Source organism: Corvus moneduloides, chromosome 5, assembly GCF_009650955.1.
Source record: "Corvus moneduloides isolate bCorMon1 chromosome 5, bCorMon1.pri, whole genome shotgun sequence".
Taxonomy (NCBI): Eukaryota; Metazoa; Chordata; class Aves; order Passeriformes; family Corvidae; genus Corvus; species Corvus moneduloides.
Window position 1 is genome coordinate 72,698,625 of NC_045480.1, and position 23,091 is coordinate 72,721,715.

Consider the following 23,091-nt stretch of genomic DNA (forward strand, 5'->3'; position numbering starts at 1 on the left):
CGCTGCTTTCATTTTGAGGTCCCCATATGGACAACACAGTCCATGAAGTAGCAGTTGGAACACAAGGAGGCCAAAAGCTCATCAAAAAATCCTCTGGAAGTCTCTATAAAATGGTGATTAAGAGAAAGGGGAAATGAGGGGAGGCAAGAGAGAAATGCAGTTTTCTTTGCATTCCTAAAACACCGTTTTCCAATTCCTTCAGACACATAGGGATCATCACCTTCCCAGGGTCCAAAGTGACTGTGCAAAGAGAAAAATAAACCCCAGTCAAGGACCTCATTTGACTTCTCAGCAGCCACAGCAACTGCCTTGCCAGGAAACAGAGACACGAACACAAAGCACAGCCGGGAGCTGTTCCCAGGGAAGCCAGAGGCAAAGCACGGATGGATTTCCAACACTCCAAGTGCCTGGGAAGGCAAGGATAATCATGTTTGATTGGAGCAAGAGTAACCCCGCTGAAACTGGTGCAGGAACACGCACAGAGCACAAAACACAACCCTTCCTGTCCAATTCAGTCACGAGAACAGCACCAGGACATGAACTGTACCCATGCTGAGGACACGGGAATGGGTGAAGGAAAGACCTTGCCAACCCCCCCAACACCTTTGGTATTCCAGCCTGGACTGCAGCCTCCGGATGCCAGAGCATGCTGCCCCTCACAAAAGTGGTTCTTAAGCACAAGAATAACACAGGGACCTGCATTCCCAACCAGGGAGGCTGAGCATTAGGGTGTCTAAAGGCAGCCAAGTGAAGGGAATCTCCATCCCACCAACTTTAACACATTCCCCAAAGCCAGGTTCCTCTGTAAACTTCCAGATCCAATGCCAAATCATTTCTTTATGTGTGTAGGTGGGAGTTTGGCTCACAAGAGCCAAAACTTCAAGGGTAGGGCCATGATGAGGTAAGAAAAAGAGACAGGGCAGCAGCTGGGCTTGCTGCAAATCCCTTGCAAGGGAAGCGAGAAGGTAAATCCATGCTCTCTCTGGAAAACACCAACTGGCAAAGCGGTTGCCAGCCTGCAGCCCCGTTCACTAAATGAGCTCAGTGGCTGGAAGGCTGACTGCCAGTGCCAGGGTCAAGTGCTCAGCTGGGAAAATGCCCGGCTCCTCCGACATCAAAGCAGCTCCAGCACTTACAGTGGCTCGGGACTCGGGAGCGCAGGAATGTGGGCTCCCCAAATAGAAATGTGCTGCTCATGTTTCCATAAGCCTCACCTACAGTTTCTCTGCAAGGCTGCAAGCTGGCAAGGCTGCAAACCCCACCTAAATCACTCCGGCACCACTTCCCAGAGACTGAAAGATTAAGCACGGGAACAGCTCTCCCTGCCAGCATGGGCAGATATTTCCCATTTTTCTGGCCTGCCCAACACCCCTCACACAGCCTCGCTCTGTCACTCCACACAGATGCTGCTCTCAACACCATCTCAGGAAGGTTTCCAAATATGAATCCCAACAAATCACAGCTTTCTTGCTTCCACATGGCCACAGCTGAGGGTCTGGGTGCGAGCTGAAACGTGGCTCTGCTGTTCCAGGTGCCATCGCTGACTGATGCGGTTTCCACCACAGAAAAGCACAGCAGTGACACTTATGGCACTCCAATGATATTAAATATCTAAAGCCTTTAAAATATTAGTGCAACCATCTAAAGGGGGAAAGGCTCAATTACCAAGGTTATTTTTTCAGAGGCTGTTGTACAAGACATGATGGATTTAACCAGATGCTCTCATCATTTCTACTGCAGTGCTTGATAAAATAGCATCTATAAATACACTAAAAACCCAATGAATTACAGAAGCATGAAATGACTTCAGTAAGGTTACAAACACTCTGGCACCATAGAGAATGCACTAAAAATATTAAGTACAGAGACCTCACTCCACCTCTTACATAGCACTACTGCTGATTTTAACAAGCAGGTTACTTAGTGAAGCTGCCAGATGAGGAATTATCATCTCCTCAGTCTCAACATGTGGATTTAGCAGCTATTTATAGAAGGCTAACGAAGGCATCTGTATAAACAGGATGCTGAGGAAAAAATCTGACCTTGAAGATCAGATTAGGTACCAGCAGAACAAAACACCTATTTCCATGCTAGACTAAAAGGAGGGAAACGGTCACATATGAACAAACTGCTGGTTCCCTGTGCTAGATTTAAATCCTGCATTTTCTTAACAAAGCCACAGGCTCAAAAGCATCAAGCACTGCTTACTGATACTTTGCTGATAAGCAGTGAAAGCCCAGCAAAAATATTTCGCTTAGAGAGCATCATTCCCATTCTTATTTTAATGAGGGAAATCAGCATCACCACAATAATTCACAAACTGGTGATGAGCGGGCTTCGTGTCACAAATCAGTGCTTCTGGCAGCCTGGACACACCAGGTGCCCATAGCCAGCTCTTACCAGACAGAAATGCCATCTAAGGGATAACTGGACAACACACAGGATGCTGATCACAGAAGAAAAGCAGCTGTACTGCACAGCTCCGTCCTAGGCTGCAAAATATCATGGATGATGCCTTTTCCTAGGGATTTCAAGAGGCTTGCCTCTGATCTCACAGATATTTCTCTGCCCGAAGCAAGAAGAAATGACAGTCTTACATCCTGTGAGCTTAGATCTTCCCCCACCAAATGAGGTCAGAGGAGAAGCAGGGATCTCCAGCACACTCCTCTCCAAAGCGTGAAGCCTTACTGCTCCTCTAAAGCCAGCAAATCCTTCTGAAAGCCCCTGGAAAGGATCCTGTGACTAGAGAGCCTCTACGGTGCACAGCAGGACGTACACAGGGTTGTTAAAGCCACACCATCATCCAAAAGAAACAGCAGGGCCAGTGTTGAATTAATGAAGTCTGCTCAGAAGAACCAAAGTATTAAGGGAGCAGACAGAAAAGAAAGCCCCAACATTACAGAGGTAAAGGACTTTACAAACAGTTCTACTTTAACCGTGCTGATGGGTGTCAGCTATCCCGTGTCATCAGAGATACACCTGTTAATCACACACTACATACAAAGGATCCCTCCCTGGATTGCATTCAAGCATCCAAAAACCTCTTAGGAAGTAAAATTACAACATGAAAAGAACTTACAATACTGCAAAACACTGCCCTGCAGTCATGCCCAGACTTCTGGAGTTGCAGGATGCACTGCTCTTAGGTAACAAGAGTTTAAAGCCTCAATTCTGGGACAAATTCTCCTCAATTTTTAATCGACTGTATCTCAATTGGTTCCATTTCTCTAATACGAAGCCTCCAAATGTCTTTGGAAGCAACATATTCGACTTTGCTTTGTCCTAGGGATTTCATTAAAATTTAAACAGGTCTTCATTAAGTTTATTGTTTCATTGTGGGAATCTTTGTTTTAAATAAAACATGGAAAAGAGGCCTAAGCATTACTCTTTATGTCACTCAGTGGAAGCACATAACTCATTTTTGGTCTGGAAGATTTCCATTTAACAGCAGATTGAGGCACTTTTAGGATTCCCTTTCCATAATTGCAATGATCTCGCAGTTTAACTGAGAAATTGAGAGAGAAAGGAGTAGATGCAATTTTTAAGAGCCTCCCATTTAAAACCAAGCCCAGGTTCTCAAAATGGAACACTTTTAGAAATCTGATTCTTAAAATAACAAAAAAAAATTAACCCACTGGAATAAAAGCGTAGCAAGTTACTTTTACTCTGCAATACTGAGAATTCCTCAGGCACTCAAGAAAATCAGGCTTTTTACATGTATAGAAGAATCTATAAAACGGCAAAAAAATGTGGGAAAGAAATTGCTAACAAGTTTGCTCATGTTTTCCCCTGAAACCACTTTTCCAGGCTCGATGCATAAAAGGATTTACTGCATCCACTAACTCAGAACTGGCTCTTGGCATGTCAGTAATGACAACTGTGTCTCCATCAGTGTAGGTTTTTCATAATGAAACAACCAGCCTTGTGTTTCCTCTGAAAATACAGACAGCCATGAACCCCAACACCTGATGTACAGCATACTAGTCTCAAGCTGGCTATGCACCCAAAAGGAATTGATCCCACATGACAACAACCAAATCTATTCACCCCGGATGACAGGTGAATTCCCAGGAAAGGAAAAGGTTAATATTTTCAGGGAGCCTACATTCCCATTAGAAACAAGACCTCTGGTTTGATAAACAAAGGGTTCAAAGGTTCTTATCTTTGCCATCTCGCTGCAAGACCCCAACTTTCAGCTCCTGTTGACGTCCCCCCAAAATTTATTACACTTAAATTAAAATTTCCCAGTTTTCAGCCTGCAAGAAGTTTCATTTTGATCTCCATAAAACACATGCAAAGCAGGTTAGGAAACTAACTTTTTTTTTGAGTAAGGAAACAGCTGGCTTAAAATTATTCAAATTAATCCAGGAAGAAGTCATGTTCAGGATTTATCTTTTGGGGGAGGAGGGAGAGGATTTTTTTCCCCTGGCTGATCCTCAGAAACACAGAGCCTGGGACTCTCCTCTAGCTGCAGAATGGCAGCTGGTAATATAAAGATCCTTTGGATGCTGAGCTCCCGGGGTTAGTTAGAGGATTCATTACGGAATGATTCTGGAGTAGACATAATGATTACAAAATCGAGTATTTTATCCTAATGGGTCTCCTTAATCTACGGCTCAACAATAAACCACAGCACAAGCAGAATTACAGCAGTCTTCCCAGGGAAGTCTGTTGCCAGCATTCCCACTGGAAGCTATTTAATATGCATGGAAGAAATATTGGCATCCCGACATCATAAACTTCAGAGCATCACGCCGCTCCTGACAGCCCCTCCCGAGGAGGACAGATCCGAGCAGCGACATAAAATCAATGCACTCATCTGGGAAGAGCTTCAGATTTGGGAGTTTTTGTCTTCCTGAAAGCGCCAAGGAATATCGTGGGTGAATTCAGCAGTTAAGACAGCAACAACTGGAGAGCTAATGTTTGCTGAAAAGGCCCAGGGAATGATTGATCCTGGACAACACTGAATCAATTAATTTAACTATAACAGCATTTTTGATGGGGATTATTCAAGGGGGAAAGAACAAGGGAAAAAGAAACACAACAAAATCACCCTGGAGATAAGAAATTCCACATGGGACCACTGTCCAGACACAGTAGTCCAATTTTGCCTAACACTGGATTAAAACACTAACAATCTATTTCAAAAGCCTGAGAAGACATTCAGTTCCTTTTAACTTCTTCACCCCAAATGTTCTGAGGGCGGAGAACAAGGTCCTAAACGCACCCTGGGCTGGCAAATGTGGCAGCACTAGTACAGAGGAAAGTGTTCAAATTGCCAGCAAAGTGGGGATCCACTTTCCTCAGTTACCTTACAAAATCCTTAAGTTCTTTGGAGGTCACTGAAAACGTACAGCAAAGTTTTAACATTTCTTTTACCAATTAAATAGACATTGCAACCCCTCCTCTAAAGAGAAAATGCAAATGGAAATCCTGGCCAAGGTTTTGAAAGGGTTGAGGAGAGGGAAGGAACGAGGAAGTGACCTAGCAAAGGAAAAAGGCATTTTGCATGGTGGGGATTTGAAAAGAAAAAGTGAATGATGAATTGTAAGGTGTGATTTCCTAAACAGAGCTCTTCAAATGCATCCTGGAAGATGGAAGGTGGAAGGCACAATGACTCGGAAAATTTCTAAGTGCTGGGTAATTGTTAAACTCCTGTCCTGGTGAATGAATCCATGAGAAAGCTGGTATCTCCTGCCAAGGCTCTGGCATATAGCTCCTATAACTGTGCTATTAAATGTTAATCATCCACTTAAGTCAGCGCTTGTGGACCAACAGCTCCCATCCGGGGAGCTCACTGGGATGGAAAATGTGGAACAGGGCAGCTCTTGTAAAGACCCTGATCTCCAAATAAAGCTGATGCCAGATGACCTCCCACAACACAGTGAAGATGAAAGCATGAGTCTTTCACCAGCCAGGATGGAGAAGAAAGACCTCTGGAGCAGAACACTACAGCCAGCAGACACTCACGGCTCCAAGGAAAAGTCCTTAGGGACAGCCTCAGATTAAAGCTCAAAAGCCCCACAACTCCCAGAATTGTCCCTTGTAGTTTATGAATTTCTCCAGGTTTATGAATTTCTCCTATCCAAAGCAAAGAGGAGATGTTGCAAAATCCCTTCTTGCCAAAAAAACCTCATGTGTGCCTGACTGTTTAGGAAGAACACCCCATGGATTCCAACACAGGGGCCAAAGGTTGTTCTTAAACACACATGGACAACTGCAGAGGGGCACGACTTCATTGCTGGGCTCTGGACTGCTGGAACATGAGATCCAAAAGGAAAGAAAAGAGGGAAGAAGAACCATTTCTGAGCAGCAAGTGTACTGTGAAAGAACACAGACACGTCCATATGCACGGAAGAGTTGAAGAGGAGGGAAGGGGATGATAAATCCCACGGATTTGCAGCCCACTGCGGAGCGAGCTGGGAAATACCTGGTGAGATAAATCACCCCAGGGTAAGCAGAGACATCGGCTTCGGGCTTCACTGGCAGCAGGGCAAATGTGCTTGGCACAGGACGGTCTGCCTCATCCCTGCTTAGACACATCATGGAAAGGGACATGGCTGTCCAGGAGCGTGCCCCGCTGCTGCCACTTGCTGCTCCCCGACACTGGGGCTGTGGATCTGAACTCCTGCCCAGCTCCAGGCTCAGGGGGAATTGAGAGATGCTGCTTGTGCACGAGGGTTCATTTTCTTGGGCCAGAAGGTGACATTTAGAACCACTAAGGTAAAAACGAAAAGTTATTTCATATTAAAATGTATGCCTCTGTCCCCTCCATTTGCTGATGAAGGGACAAGAATTCACTTCACCCTCAGGAGAAAAATCTTACATCTAAGGTTCTTTCACCTGGTACCATGAAATAAAGAGCCTATCCCCATTCCTCTTATCTTTCACTGCTGTTTTCAAGGAAAACAAAGAAGGAACACACATGCAGCACACACTTGATTCAAAAATCACTTTTATTTTTGATCCTCAGTTGATCCCAGCTTTCTGAAACCCACAAGCAGATGTGATTTGCTCCATGACAGGCATTGCATTACTATATTAATAAATCTTAACTGCAAAACATTCGGCTACATCAAGAGGATGTAGCCCCAGGCTAAGTAGAGGCATTCAAATCACATTATTTAAAAACAAAAATATCTTGACCACTGCAAGAGTTAACAAGGGAACCTATCAACTGAAATATTCAATTCTGATCTCATTTTTCAGTAGTAACTTCTGATCCTTCTAATGAAATTAAAATGAAGCTCATTTTCCACTGCTAATTTAAAATATTCCCTAACCAGAAGTGCTCTGCACTTGCTAACATTTATTTTAAAAGTCACTAAAATTTATTCGGAGTAGAATCTATCTGGAATGGGAGATTTAAAATTTGGAGGGAAAAAAAACCCGGCATTTTTTATTTATTACCTTTCCACTTTCATTTCTATCCAGCACAGACCACTGATGGAAACAGAAATCTGATTTTAAAAGCATAAAATCAGGATTTCTTTAAACTTCTGACAACAAAATGCACACAAGATGTTTCAAAAGGAAACAGGGAAGCCAAATTTTTGGTAGAAGCACAAGTACAGTACCGTTTACTGTGAATTAAGTCAGGGCTTTTTATTCTGTTCACAATTTTCAACCCAAAGATTAAAAACATTTTCTTTCAAAAAGTGCTTCTTTAGTGCTTTTGTGGCTTCCAAAACAATCTGTCAGTCCAGAAGTCCATCCTTAGGTGCGCTACCACCAGCTGGCGACAAGACAGTGTCCATGTTTTAAAGAAGACAAAATGAAAACGTCCTGGATGTTGCTCAGCTGCACTTGTCCTTCTGTGCTGCAGCATCTACCAGACACGAAGTCATTTTTCAAGTCACACTCACCATTCAAACCACCTCAAGGCACAGCCCTGTCCTTCCCCTCCCCTTTTCCCAGGGCTGAAAATTCATCTTGGCATGAGCCAGCTGGCAGAAAGACGCCGGTGGGGATTTGCTCAACACCTCCCACACACCCTGGCTTTCGGAGTGGCATGAATGTCTCCTGCCCCACAGCTAAAAAAAACCAATGTGTGTCTTCCTCTTTCTAAGTAAAGGGAGCGGCTGTGCTGGCTGTGTGGATCTGAAAACTCCCTGACAGGAGAAGCCAGAGGGAGGAACACCAGGTGCCTCCGCACAGTTGGAAATCACACACAGAGAGGTGCTTTCCCTCAGAGGAAAACCACGAACACAAGCTGACCCTGGGTATACAAGAAGCTCAGTGAGTCAGGCAAGAGGCAGAACTTTTGCAGCGTTAACAGTTCCAGCAAGCCTGCAGTGCCTGCATCGCTACACTTAATGTTTGATTTACGCACCAAAGGTTTTCCAAGTGACTTCAGAGACTTCTGAGGCAAACGGCATTCCTACCACAGCCCAGGAGCAGCTCACCTACAGCCACTTCCACATGGAATCACAGAATGGCTTGGAAGGCACCTTAAAGCCCATCCCAGGGGCAGGGACACCTTCCACTAGCCCAGGTTGCTCCAAGCCCCGTCCAGCCTGGCCTTGGACACTTCCAGGGATGCAGGGGCAGCCACAGCTCCTCTGGGCGGCCTGTTCCAGGGCCTCCCCACCCTCACAGCCAAGAATTTCTTTCTAGTATCTAATCTAAACCTCCCCTCTGTTGGTTTGAATCCATTCCCCCTTGTCCTGTCACTCCAGGCCCTTGCGAACAGTCTTTCCCCATCTTTCTTTAATGTTCCCTTCAGATACTGCAAGGCCACAATTAGGTCACCCCAAGGCCTCTCTTCTCCAGGCTGGACAATGCCAATTCTCTCAGCCTCTCCTCATGGAAGAGGTGCTCCGTCCCTCTAAACATCTCGGCCTCCTCTGCACCAAACATGGAGAAAAGTCCCGACTAACAGGAGACACTGAAAGGAAACAGTGTTTCCAAGCATCGTTTAAAACAATAAAAAGTCGCTCCAGGTTTCTCTCGGCGGCAGTCAAAACCCTCCACAGTGCATCATTAAGAGAAACAAACACATTTAGTCGGCCTCAACTCCCTCCCAAGCCACCCACCAAAACCAGTTACCTCCAGCAATTTCACTACATGCCCTTCTCAGAGCAGAAAAACTTCCTGGATCTTGAGTCCACTTTGGAAAGCCAAAGGAGCCACCTGCCACCAGCTGTTTCCACAGCGGCCGTGTGTCACACGCGCAGTGCACATATCCAGTTCTGCTCCAGGAGAAACAAAACCCCCAACAGCTGCTGCCTCCCAGCCTTGGGAGGCTAACAAATCCCTGAGCCAGCCTGCTGTGGGACTGGAAGCAGGTCCAGAAGCATTCCAGAGACACAAAGTAGCTCAGCCATCTCCTTTTAGCCCAGAGTAAGGGAGCAAGGCCGACAAGTGTTACCAAGCAAAACACTGTTCATGAATTGTCAAAAGCTGTGATTCTTGTACCAAGTCACTCATGGATTACATTTCTAGAGACACCAGGAAAGAAAACATGTTGGGCTTATAAAGATGAGTCAGGGTACGCAGGACTCTCCGTGTTCAGCTGAGGGGAAAAGGTGTTAAGCTGTTGTCATCGATACCTCATTAATTTAGGGAAAGAAGCACAGAACATATCCTGGCACTGCACTGACATTTTGCAAAGCATCACCTCCGTCGCTTGGGACTGCACATTTGTGGCTTCCAAGACCCTGGAAATCCCTCACATCTTTTCACATGCTGACCAAAGAAGCCCCAGTTAGACTGGCTGAACCCAAAGGCCCAGGGAGAATTCCTAATCTCTCCATGGAGAGAGGTGTTTTCCAGCAGACTGGAGGCTGACAGACCTGTGACCTGCACCCCAGCTGCAGAGGTGACAAAAAGCAGGAACCAGAGTCAAGTTCAACAGCACTTTCTCAAACCCTTCCCCAGCATAAGACGTTCAAGCTCACCTACCTCAAATAATAAGCCATGGTAGACACAGGCACCTGAGGGACCAAAACAAAAATAAACCAGGTTAGAAGCAAGTAACAGCAGCAGCACATTCCCCAGTGAACCTGCTCTGTCACAACACCAGCAGCACTGGGCAGCCACCTCTGGCCAGCCACAAAAAAAGGCAGTTTTGGGGCCGCTGGGCAACCTCTGGGTAAGCGACAGGACCTCTGGCCTAGTCAGGCTCAAAAGAGGCACAAACAAGGCAGAGACAAAAGGGGAGACCTGCCAAAACAACAGTGAGAAGAGCCAGTGTGAATTTCCACTCCTAAATCACTCCTGCATGGACAGCAGGACAGGCTCACAGGGCTCCTCCTGCTTCAGCTTTCCTGGTCCTCACCACTGGCACTGCTGGCTGAGAGCAAGGTTCTCCAAGCCAGGGACAGAGGCAGTCGCACATCCAAGCACACTTTACGTATTCTACCCCAACAATCAAATAAAAGGTTAGGAAATAAAACCACAAATAAGCTGAATGACAGCTCTTCCATCGATTTTCTGGGAAACGAGTCGTTCTCGAGCAACTACACATTGTCTGTCTCCCAAAAGCGTGACAAGAATGCACAATCACAAACAACCCAAGGAACTCCAAGATGAAAAGGAAAGAGACCGCGGGAAAGGCTGCCTCGAGGGACCCCCCCGGAAAAGTCAGAATTTCCTCGTCAAAGAGTGGAGTTTCCCGAGAAATACAGATTAGACAAATCTGTACAGAAAACCTGGGAGCTCCACTGCTTGGAATCAAAAGCTCCTCCTTTGAGCTCGTCTTCAGCTCAGCTGCAAGATGCTGTGGAGGCACCATCGGGAATTATTTTCCCTTGCCAAGAAGATGAGCCACAGGAGCCCAGTCACACTTCTCTCAAATTCAGCAAATAGCTGTTCTTCTGGCAAGAGAATATAATTTCAAGGTTCATCATCCAGCTCCACCTCAAAATTCGGCGGAAAACACAAGGTCACACATGGTTGGAAGGCATGGGGGAGAAAAAAACCCCAAAAACTTAATATCAGTTAGTTAAGACCAGCACAACTCATCTGTTTTATCCCCCCAGGGCTAGCTGCCTTTTCTTTTTAGCTCACTGACAGCTACAGTTCCTTAAAATACCAGTATGCTCATCCCCTCTGGGGCCAGAGCAGGGAATAGGGACCGTGTAGGACTAGAAAGCAAACTCACATAGTCTGATCCTTCTTCCCCATAGAGGGCAAAGACATATCTCCCTCCTTTACAAGTTACCAAGGGGGATACTAAGATACAACCCAGCTTGGCAGGATTTGGGAAATCCTTAGTTACAAATACATTCCACTTTTATTCCAAATTATGAGCCAGCCAAAGACGCTACACACACACTAATTAAGGTTGCTGTGCAACAGTGCCCTGATTTTCCACGCAACTCCAAGTCCCAGGTGTGATCAACACCTGTTACAAAGCACACCTGAAAAGCGTTCTGCAAATTATAATTTTGCCTTTCACATACTGGAGCACCTCAGGAAAAAAAAAAACCCAAACTTCTTGTTGTGGTATTTTTGTGGGGGGCATCTTGGATGTGGGTGGCTGGGTAGAGTAGTTTTCCTGTCTGAGAGGGGCTTTTTTTCGTAAAAATGAAGTCTCTCTGAATGTTACCCAACGAATTAATATCCCAAACCCACATCTAGCGGCTCCTCAGCTCGCACACACATCGCTGTTCTTAACTGCTGCTATTCACTCAGACAACCGTGCCAAACGGGAATCACCGCGGGAGCAGCATTTGGGGAGCGTGCCGCTTTGGAAACCAACAACCTACAGCCAAAGGACAAGCTGCAAAACAACCGAAGAGCACGAACGCAGCCAATCCGCACTCCCAAACTCCAAATATCAGCAGCCTGGCTGCCTGGCAGCATCTCACAACCTTGCGCTGGCCACAAGTCTGTCCAGCACACCAAGACAAAACCCAGCGCCTGGTGTCTCTCCCAGCACTCTCACAGCGACTCCCACACAGGGCAAGTTGAATCCAGCCGCCTTCTCCTAACACAAGGAGGGGAGGATGGCTGCTGCCTGCTCCCCGCAGCTCCCCTCACGCTGCCCAGGCACTGACGAGCTCCCACCGCCGCATTCCCGAGCCCTCCCCAGGGCCAGCACCACCCGCGGGGTGTGTGAGGGCTGCGGGCTGGCTCTGCCCGCCCCGGCCCCTCGCTGCGGGCACGGGGTGTTTGCTGAGGGCTCGCACAACTAAATCCCCACAGGCCGTCCTGGGGCAACACCCCCGCACCTGGGCAGGGAGAAGCGCCGGGCTGCCTTCCCGCCCAGCGTGAGGGGCAGCCCCGCGATGCCCGGAGCGGGACACGCGTCCCTCCATCCCCGGCACTCCGCGGCCGCTCCAGGGCAGCCACCGGCGGGAAGAGCCGGGCACGGCTTCGCCCCGGTCCCCCTCACCTCGCCTGTGGAGAAGCCGCCAAAATGGCGGGGGGCGGAGGCGGACCCCCGCCCGGGCCGGGAGAGCCATAAGGGAGGCAGGCAGGCAGAGCTGTCCCGAACCCTGCGGGAAAGGGGGGCTCGGAGCCGGCTTCTTCCTCAGGGATCCCACCGCCCGCGGGACGGGGACGCGCCCGGCGCGGCGACTCACCTGAGGCGGCATCGGCGGCGGCCAGCGCGGCGCGGAGCAGGAGCGGCAGCAGGAGCACCGGGGCCCCGGCGGCGCTCGGGGTGCCCATGGCCCCGGGCGGCGAGCAGCGAGCGGGGAGCACCCGCCGGGCCCGCGGCAGGTGCCGGGGCAGCGCCTCAACCCCCGCCCCGCCACCAAACTTTGCCCGCAGACAAAGGGGCAGCTCCGCGCCGCAGCCCGCCCGCCCCCCGCCCCGCCCCGGGCAGCGCTGCGCCCTCCTTCCTCCCGGCACCGGGAGCCTCTCCTCCTCCTCCTCCTCCTTCTCCTCCTTCTCCTCCTTCTCCTCCTCCCCGGCACCTTGCGGCGGGGGGCCAGAGGATCCTGGCTTCTCCTCCTCCCCGGCTGCTACCTGGGGATGGAGCAGCCCCCGGTAATCCCGCAGCCCGTCCCAGCCGCAGCCGTGACGAGATTAGGCAAAGCAAACGTGTTTGTGTTGGATCTGACCCCACTGACTTGATCCATCCCGGTGGCTGGAAGGGAGAGGTCACCCTCTTCCCCGGGGTTGGAGGCTTTTAATTTGTTGTGTTTTGGGTGTCAGTTTGGGTTGTACGGTTGCAACCAGAAGTATCAAAGGGGCAGGGTCTGTCGCCATTTCCATTTCTCCCTGCCGTGGCTGCTCCTTTGCTCTTCCTTTCTAGAGCAAATCCAAGTAAGAATTAAAGACTCAAACATTAGCAATCACAAAGCATTCAAACTAAAAAATGAACAACCGAAGCCCACGTCAAACTGTTGCCCTCACAGTGTTTTCTTGCTTTAAGCACTTCCACACACACAGTACTATGTCCACTCAATATAAGCTGCCCATCTCACCCCTCCAGCACTGCACACTCAACAGATCCCACAGCCAACGTTCCCAAATGGAAATTTGGCTCCTACAAGTCACAGGATAAAGAAAAACAGCCCCAAGTCTGAAGCCACAACCATTAAAGTGCTTCGAGCCAGAGCCTCAACTCAAAATGAACTAGCAAAGTGAGTTTATTTTTACTAGTCTATGAATGAAATGGGGTTTTTTCCTGCTAATTTCAGTGTTCCTGCTTCAGAGCAGTATCCCAGTTCCCACATAGCATTGGTTGCACAGGGCTGGACTGCTGCTGCCTTCATCTCCTGCCTGCCTGATTAAATGCAACGATGGCACAGCTCAATTTGATAATAATTCCTCATGGTAATTCCATCTGTTCACTTTTGATTCACTCCCTAATGAACACTACCGTCTTGAACTCTGAGTTGGAGGTCAGATTTTTTTTTTTTTTTGGTCTCCCCGGGACTGTATGCCTTTAATCACTGCGCTGGAACTCCAGCAACAAACGTGAGAAGCAAAACGTACAGCGTGGCACTGACCCAAGATCCAAACAGTGATTTGCAGAATGAGTTTCTCTGTGCTCTACCCAGTTACTAATACTCATTAGCCATTAGCAGAGGGTTGTTTTTTATAAAAATGGGAGCAGGGAGACACAACAACTACCTCTGCACACACCAGTACTAAGTAAAGAAATACTTCAGGATCCTGTCAAATATGGTCGAAAGGATGAAGAAATACACAGGCCCCAATTCCCTTCAGATTCCTCAGGTGAAACTCTGGACAACTTCACCAAACTCAAGCACCAGCAAGGAAGAACAGGTGGAAATAATAAAAGCCAAGCACAAAGAGGGTTCAGTAACTTAATACAAATGTGTAAATTCCATCTTTTAATCATTTGTGCTGTTCATCTTCCTGCTGCTGTTCTTTGGGCTTTTACAACTTGTTTCCCTAGCCCAGCTACAGCCTCCTCCTCTTCCCTATTTCTCCTACCTTCCTTCCTGCTGTTCTGAGAACACTGCTCCAAAGATGATGTTAAAAGTCAGAAGAACTCAAGATCCATAATTTACATCATTTTGCAGATTTAGCCATGAAGGAAGAGCTTTTCCCTCTAGAAAATACTAACTTCAAACATTTCTCAAGTTTTGTACTTGGTGCAAAAGACTTTGAATTTTCAGAAATTCAAAGTTTGGTAAAGTTTTGTCCTTCACATCCTATTTAACACAAAAGCAGCATTTCTGCTTTGAGAAGCAGAAGTTTTTTACAAGTTAGCAGCAAATAAAATTACAAAATAAGCTTCATACTCTCTCTAGAGAAATATGAGATCGTTCTAAGGCTGAAAGCTTGAAGGGTGCAACTTGCAAAGCAATGACCCAGCTGTCAGCTGCTGCCATGGATCTCAGAAATACCAGCACAAAAAGTCACCAGGGTTGTAGAAATAAACCATTTTTTAGCCTCTCTTTTATCAAACCTCCAGGCAGAGGTCAGTTTTCTGCAAGTTGGTGCAAAGGATGTGCTCCTCCACTTGGCAAATCGCTGGCTGAAGAGATTGGAGCCAGACATAACTTGTGTTCCGGGAAAGCTGGGCATGGGCTGGCAGAGACATCCATAGAATAGCTGGGGAAACATGGTTCTGAGAAGAATCCATCTCCGGCAAGTGATCGTACTTTTATGGGAATTCCCTGCTTCCAGAATGCCAGACATTTAAACATTTTTCCAGGTTTTAAATGGTTTTTTTATGATTTCTTTTTTTGATAAGCATTTTTAAAATCAGTGAGATTAGTCCATGAAGACAATATGGCATTGCAGTGTCACCACGTGCAGTAATACCTGAACTTAACCCAGCATCTCCCAGTACCTGGCAATTTGCGAAGACTGGCATTTTCCTCTTGTTTTCCAAGCAGTCTTGGAGGTGACACACTGACTTCCTTCACGTCCTGGTGGGATGAAGCCTGCAAGCTGGGGTACTGGCAGAAATAACTGCTTGGAAAGGAATTATGTTTACCCCTAACAGTGTTTTTAGTCAGCCTTAAGAGCTTTTTTCCCCCCCCTCTGTCCTATTTCAGGCAATCCAAGTTTTCCCACACAGATAGATTTTCGGCTACAGCATTAGCCTCTCCCAGAGTTTGGAGGCTGCCAAGACCAATGGTACTGCAGAACATGGATGTAATCATATTTAACCTGTCAGAACACCCATCTCAGCACTAAAAACCTGTCACCCCCGTGGCATTTCTAACATCCCTGCCCTGCTCCTTTAACCGTAGCAGAACTCAGAGCAAAAGCCTCATGAACTCAGGTTGACCCACATGGATTCCAGTTTTTTTGGAGTGCCACAAACTTCCCTACAAGTCCATGTTGAGACTGAGTGTCAAGTCTAAAGCCTGCATTCCCCACAACTCACACAGTTGTCCTAGGACAACGTCTTCCTTGTTTGGGCAAACGTTTCTGCGTGCACTGACCATGAATCCCGGCTCTTCTCCTTAGTTAAACTAACAGCAGGTTCAGATAAAACAAATCTAAAAGCCATCATACATCATCTGCATTACTAAAGGTGCTGCAGCACTCCCTCTCTTCCACAGTGATTTCCAGAAGCCAGCAATGCCAATTCAGTCACGCTTGGTGTGACAATGAAAGTGATTTCTGAGGCACGTTGGCCCAAGAACCACATGTACAAGTCCCACTCCGCATGTCTGGGGACTAAGTTCATTAAAGAGGAATAATCTCACGTTGTCTTCCTCCCTTTCATCTCTCCCCCCTGAGCCAATCAAGCACTCCAAGATAAAAAGAAGTCCCAATGCACTCAACAGCTTGTACAACACTGATTCCGCACGGCACAGACCAGGGGCATTATTCCTTTAGCAATCAGTAGGCACAGTTAACACGAGTTCAAAACTACACCTGAAAACCTGCTGAACCCATGAACTTCTCCTGCTCACCTGACCTCCAGAGGCCCCCCATTTACTGTGTCCCCACAGCACCCAGATTTTCCAGGTACAGATTCCTGCAGGAACTCTTGTTAGTCTATGCTTTCATTCTCTGAGAGCACACTCAGCAGTCTGAGAGCTTCTGATTTAAGCTCACCTGTACATTTATGCTTAAGCATCACTTTTTTTTTTTTTAATCCACCCATCAAAGAGGGCAGGCCTATCTTTGTCCAAAATGGATAGTGCAGTCTTGGAAATAAGCCAAGAGAGCAAAGGCAAAGAAACCTATGCAGATGACACCACAGCCTTTGCTTGTCCACTCCAACAGGTAACTTACCTTCAAGTTGCTCCTTTTGGGTCACAAACAACACACAACCACTGGAACACCTCATAATATTCCTTATTTGGGTAATTCCTTAGTAATACAGATATTCAAGTGCACTGGCATTGCTCTTTTCCCTTACAACCTGGAAAGTCTATTGAGTCAGTGTGAAACCTTCCTTTACACACCTGAAGAGAATTTTTTGATCAAACTCTGAGCAAAGCACCCCACACAATCAAAAATAATCAGCGTGGCCTGACAGGAATTAGCCACCCTGACTGACAGCAGCCAAATGCTTCAGATAGGGAAAACGAGGCCTACCTCCAATAATAGGAATGATTTAAAGCCACAAACCTTTCCAGATTCGGAGCAGCTCATCCCTGCTGTAAATCACCAATCCCTTCTGGGACCATTTTACATTTCGGGGTGCAGCTTTATGAACGTGCGTTTAGCAACCGAGCCCCCAAAAAAACCACGCAAGGAGAAATTCCTTTTTCCAACACCTATACGAGAGGGGAGGGCAGGAGCGCCATCTCCTGGAACGAAGGCGGAGAACACCGGGAAAGAGAGCCGGGTCTCCAGGTTACATTCCAGAAAACAAGGCGAGGAAAATCAATCAGAGCAGGGTGTGTGTTCAATACCCCCCACAAAACACATCCAATTCTTCCTGAGAAAAAACATGTGCTTGGTTCTGACAACAAGCTCCTGTTTGTGACAATGTTGCACCGAATTTATACATGAAATCCACAAGTTCCATTTATTTTTTGTTCTCACACGGCATGATTTGAATGACACCGCTCACTTCCCGAGCTCAACCATCAGATCCACAAGGAAAAGACATCAGGTACTAACGGATCCTTGCACAGGTTTTTGCTGATCCTCATCAACTTCATGTTTTTCTTCTTTTTCTTCTACTTTCTCCACCTGAGGTAGGATTCCATCAAGGTTCAGCAGCAAACCTTCACTGGTTGCAGATCTGATCACCAACCTCCGCACAATGGGATCTATGGAACAAAGGGCACCACCAGACTGGTCACTCCAGCCCTTCCCATGCCTCCAGCCTGACTGCTCTCAGCAAGTGTTTTTCATCAAGCCAATAAAAGAGCAGCACAAGAATCAAGCTTGACACTCCAACAAATCAGCAGAAAAACTACTAAGACCAGGAAAGCTAATCCTTACTAAACTGGGCTGATGTAATTTGCATTTAAACTCATTAAGAAAAAAAAATACCACCCCTTTCTGCATCCACTTATTATATTTCAAGTCAAGCAACCCCTCACAGCTTTTATTTGGGCTTCTCAAGGCATGTGTTTGGCTTTTTATGGTCTGGCCTCTGCAGCTACTATTAACAGCATCACTGGGAGAGAGGCAAGATCATTTCCTGGCAGACATGCAGCAAGTATTAACATAAAAAAATGGGGGTTTAGCTTACACAAAGCTCCTTCCCTAAAATTATTTCATGAATCACCATTTCCTCTCCAGCCAAGTAGATGCCCTTTACTTAAAGTTGACTTCATTATTCCTTTGTAACTCCTTTTGCGAAGGAATTAAAAAAAAAAAACCCAAAAAACAAACAAACCAGCTTTTCCCTTGGAGGAGCAGAAATTTTAGAAATACCTTGGGAACAGACAGGTAATTTAATGACAATCCAGTGAAGAACACTCATTTCCCAGTTTTGTTTGCTGTAACCTGAACAACCACATTAGAACAACTCCTTACCGTAATTTGATGGCTTGAAGGTGCAGATATCGTGGATAATTGTTTTCAGATTGGCAATTATGTGCTCAGTAGGCATATCCAGCTGCAAAGGGATAATGCCAAGTTAGTTATGGTGATGCTTGGAGCCCAGATTAACCAATCTGGAAGCACTGGTGTTTATAAATATTTGGATAGATCTCCTTTGTCCATGTTCCCTGAGAAGGAGTTACAAATCCCATTGGCAGCCATATCCAAATGACTCGGAGAAAAGAAGGATTTTATACATGGTGTTCTCCAGAATTTCACTCAGGATACGAAATTCCCTGGGCTCTGTGAAACGTGTAGCCTTAAGGGGGTGAAGAGTCTTTAAAAATCAATATATACACAAGTGGTTTTGCACAAACCTTATTAAAATGAAGGATCTGGGGAAAGAAGCTTCTAGAAGCAGCTGTCAAACACCACAAAATGGATCAAGTCCAAAAACATCAAGAGCTAAAACTGAAGGCATTAAGAGCTTGAACAGAATGAAATCAAACAGAAGAATCAACACATCAGCTCCACAATGAAGACGGTTAATGCTCAGAGGATTCCAAGCACTTCAAAATAGCTCCCACAATCCAGACGAATATCCCAGCTTCCAAACCAGCCTCCCACAGTAAATCCTTGTGGATGCACACCCATCTTGCTGTTTAAAGTGCTTTTTGAACACTTCTCTGCAGAGCAGCACAAGGTGCTTTAAAAAGGTTCAGGGAAGTTAATTGGTCCCTTTTTGTTTTTTAAGTAAGTTTGACTCCTTCAACAGCAAGATCCAGAATTCCAACTATACACAAAACCACAGGTATTTCTGTTTCAGTCAAATGCAAAACAGGGAATGAGAAATGGTTTCAGAGCTCTGTTTTCCAAGCAGGTACCTTTTGTCTCCTCAAGCTACGAAGTTGTGTGAAGTTGGGAATCATACAGACAAGGAAGCCCTTGGAATTCCCATGCACAGCTCAGAGCACCTAATCAGAATTAATAAACTCATTTGTCTCCAACACTGCCAGGCAAAGCTTCAGGCTTCAGGTATTTCCCACCCTTCCTGCCCATGCCACCACCAGTTAGAGGCAAACTAATCCTCAGGCAGGATTACAAAGAGGCAAACCAGAAGGAAAACAAAAACCCCCCAGTTTGGGGCAGAGAAAATAAACAACCAAGCCAAAATTAATGTTCTATTTCAGGTGTAACACAAACAGCCCTTCTTTCTGCTCCAGTCCGGAACTACAGTTGTCAAAATTAGACATCTTTAATTCTTTAACTATTTGGTTAAAGCAAAGATTTTTTTGACCCTCCTGTGCATATCGACCATAGACTTACAGACCCATAGTTTATTTACTCACCAAAAAAAACCCAAAACCAAATTTAAAACCAGCTGAAGATGCCACACAACAAAGAGTCCCATTTCCTTCACAGCTCAGTTGAAGGAAATGGTCAAAAATCCTGTGGAGGTTTTTTCCCCTCTTTGAATACTAACTTCAATTCTGCTCAGGAGGGAAAATTTAAGAGCTCTCTACACAACTTACTCTGGCTATTCTTGTCTTGATTATATCCTCATCTTCTACTGCATACTCATGACATTCTCTGAAGAACTGCAGCATTTTGGGAATGTCACTGCCCAGGGAATCTATTAACAAAAACAAAAAAGGCAAAAAAGTTATCTGAGTGATGCTTATTAGCACAGATAGGTGTGGTATCACTAAAGAGATAATTCAATCTGTTAATTAAGGCAAGTGAACGCCACTCCAAAATGCAGTTCCACAAACAAGGCAATGGTGTCCTCACTGAGATTATAAAAAGAGTTCCCATGTTCCCTCCTTCCCCATTCATCAGGATTAATAAGCATAAGGGCAGCTAGCAGGCAAATCCATCTGGATTCTAATCCCAGATTTGCCTGTTGTAGGGAAAAAATGGATTCCTAGAGTTACCTTTACTTAAGACAAGCGGCGCAGTCACCTACAGTCTAACAGTGAATGTAACTAAACACCCTCATCAGAAACCCTTGCAGTGGCAGCCCCAGGGCTCCATCTCCTTCAGGAACAGAGAGCTGTAACAGAGAACTGCTTCTCACTTCTCCGGGTGCTCGGGTACTTCCGCTTCAGTTTGCTCCTCAGGGGAATTAACTTGGGTATTATGGCAGGGACAGCCACGTAGAAATCAGCTTGGATTTCGTCCTCCAAGATCTGCAACAAACACAGCTCAATAGATTTGATTGAAGTTGACCTCTGAAAGTGTCCAAGCATAGAAACCCACCTCTTACTCTTCATACTGGCTGCTGCCCCCCACCTGGAGATCACTGGACATCAGGCTTCTTCACCTCCCCAGGCCCCAGTACTGTTTAAATTAGGGTATTTATAAAATTCTTTCCAAAAATACATACCCATTTGATTAATTCAACTCCTCCCACGATGGCAGCTCCATGCTCTCGAGCTATTTCAGCTTCTTGCTCATTCTGGTGAGAGAAAAAAGTAACGATAAGCAGCTGTACTACCACTCAGGCTGTTGGTCTGCTGTCAGTTGAGCTCAGGGAGAGAATTTGAAACAATTAAGTCCAAAGGGTAATCAAATAAACCGATGGCAGCTCTCTGGGATCATCTCACATAGATAAAATGATTAATTAACAAAGGACAGCTGCAAGAGTTTGCTGGACACAAAAACCCCACAGAAATAAAGGAATCCTGGCTCACCCACCTCTGTGAACACCAAAACCTTGTTCACTTCATCCGTAAAGCGATGGGGAAGAGTGACACTGCTGGAAAAAGGATCCACTTTTTTCTGGCAAGTGAATAAAAAAACCCCAAACGTTAAAACAGACAAAAAGAAATCACAATTTGAGGGTCAATTACATAACCGCAGGGAGTTGGTCCCCTAAATATGAAAAACAAGCAAACAAAAAAAATGCAAACGAGGTGAGGAACTGCAGCCTGTCTTCACAAGCCCCCCTGTGACAATCCCCCAGTCTGAAAAGACTCCAAGCCTTAAGAAGTGCCAGCGTTCCCACACCCCCTTCCAGCCCACCTTCTTCTGCAGCGCCATATCCAGGAAGACATTGATGTACACAAACTGCTTGGGGTAGGTGAAGTCCAGCTTCTGGAAGTTCTTCAGCATGCCCACAGCCTGCTCCAGCTCGTAGGAGGGCCTCCTGTAGAGCCACGTCAGGTACACGTCGTCCACGGGCTTGGCCATCAGCGGCCGCCTCCGAGGGGTCGGTTTGTCCTTGACCTTCTCCTGCCTGCTCCTCTTGGCATCTTTTTTGGCAGCTCTGAGAGCAGAAAACCCAAACACGTTGTGAGGTCACCAGCTGAAGAGTTTGGCATGCCTGACCTTACAAACAAAGGTTTCACTTCCCTTTCCCGTGGCATTTTGCATGCAGTTAAACACCAGTCCCAGTTCTCATTCTCCTCCCTATTTTCAGAGGGTCTCCAGCCGAGGAAAAGAATGTTCAAGTAATAACTGGATACTCCATTCCTCTGTAAGCAGGGTAAAAGGGTCTGCAGCACTTCAGAACACTTCATTCTCCTGCACACAGAGGCCGCTTCTGCTTCTCCCAGACATGCTGGGTTATTACAGAGATGACAAATTAAACCATAAAAAACCAGTTGAAGGACAAGAAGGGTTTGAAACCGATTCCAGGAGCTCACCAGCTTTCATGCTGACATGTAACCCTGCTACACCCCGCAAAAGCACAGCTCAAAACCACCGCATCAACCTCTCCCTGTGACATTATCACAGAAAACATTCCCTGCAAGTCCAGGCTGTTCTCCGGGAGCATGCGGGATGCCGCTAGGGACAGTCGGCTGCTGGAACAGCACTGTGGACATCAAACCCTCCACCCACACCCCCCAACACCACCTCCACGGCCAAGGCAGCCTCCTGGGATGCCGGACCAGCACTCACTTAGCTGCTGCCGCGTAGGACCGGGCGCTCGCGGGGCTCACCACGGCGGGGACGGCGACGCGCTGCTCCAGCCCGTGAAAGACCCACCCGCACCGCGGGGCCAGCGCTGCGGGGGAAGAGCAAACATCACCTCAGACAAGCGCCGCGGCCTCCCGCACCCCCGACCCGCCCGGGCAGGCCCCCCTGCCCCCCTCAGGGCCGCCCCAGAGCGGCGGCGGCGGGCGCAGTGCCCGGGGGTCCCTCAGGGCGGCCCCGTCACCTCGCCACAGGCAGCGGGCGCTGGGTGCCGCCATCTTGCCGAGCTGCCCTGTGCACCGTCGGAACCGTTCCCCGCGGAACTCGCTCCCCGCGGCCAAGCAGAAGCGTTCCGGCGACCGGCGCTTCAGCGGTGTCCTCCCCTCCGCCGTCCTCCCACCCGCGGCGCCCGGGCCCACCGTTCCGCGGGTGCGCGGGTCCCCGCTCCCGGCGTGTGCCCGCTGCCCGGGGAGAGGTGACCCATTGCCGGAGGCTGGTTAAAAGCCTCCAGCTCGCTTCTTCACCGGCCTGAGAAGGGCCTCAGGGCAAGCCCGGGGTTGTTTCGTAGCACTACGAGCCAAACTGGTCCCCCCTCCCCGAACCAACATGGCGGCGACTCCTGAGGGCTGCCAGAGCCGCGGCCCTGAGACCTAGGGGCGTTTACACCTGTTCAGCCACCTCTGTTTGGGAGAATACTGCCCGTTTAATGCTTAATATTGTCTGCTGTAAGCCACATGCATTTCCAGAAAGAGATTTTCTGGCTGCCATCTCATCCCTGTTCCCTTGCGTATGGGTTGGGAAAAGAGCTCCCTAATCCGATCTCCTGGAGCAGCATCC

General features: G+C 47.4%; 2 protein-coding genes across 4 annotated transcripts in view; both read right to left on the minus strand.

Annotated features, from left to right (window-relative positions):
• Window positions 1–12,644, minus strand: part of FRAS1 (Fraser extracellular matrix complex subunit 1) — a 109,641-nt gene extending 96,997 nt beyond the window's left edge. For 2 of the 3 annotated variants that reach the window (XM_032108621.1, XM_032108619.1), the window contains exons 1-2: window positions 12,531–12,637; window positions 9,904–9,935 (exon numbers count right to left, since the gene is read on the minus strand). In XM_032108621.1, coding sequence (XP_031964512.1) covers window positions 9,904–9,935; window positions 12,531–12,618 — 120 coding nt within the window. In that variant the 5' untranslated portion in view covers window positions 12,619–12,637. Of the gene's footprint in view, window positions 1–9,903; window positions 9,936–12,530 lie in introns of all 3 variants that reach the window. The other variant, XM_032108622.1, reaches the window with a different exon arrangement.
• Window positions 12,645–17,319: 4,675 nt separating this feature from the next.
• Window positions 17,320–22,607, minus strand: MRPL1 (mitochondrial ribosomal protein L1). The gene is made up of 9 exons (XM_032109871.1): window positions 22,499–22,607; window positions 22,240–22,345; window positions 21,361–21,604; window positions 21,034–21,117; window positions 20,723–20,794; window positions 20,414–20,525; window positions 19,869–19,969; window positions 18,331–18,412; window positions 17,320–17,615 (listed from the first exon to the last, which is right to left on the minus strand). Exons 1-9 carry the CDS (start codon window positions 22,530–22,532, stop codon window positions 17,452–17,454), a joined length of 999 nt encoding a protein of 332 aa, XP_031965762.1. The 5' UTR covers window positions 22,533–22,607; the 3' UTR covers window positions 17,320–17,451.
• Between the last annotated feature and the right edge of the window lie 484 nt (window positions 22,608–23,091).

Bases quoted from the DNA above. Each gene is read 5' to 3' on its own strand.
- MRPL1 (XM_032109871.1), bottom strand. From the start codon at position 22,532: ATGGCGGCACCCAGCGCCCGCTGCCTGTGGCGAG. The intron at 21,118-21,360 runs GTGGGCTGGAAG...TTCACTTGCCAG, and splicing joins ATATGGCGCTGCAGAAGAAG to AAAAAAGTGGATCCTTTTTC. The intron at 17,616-18,330 runs GTAAGGAGTTGT...TTTGTTCCATAG, and splicing joins CTTCAAGCCATCAAATTACG to ATCCCATTGTGCGGAGGTTG.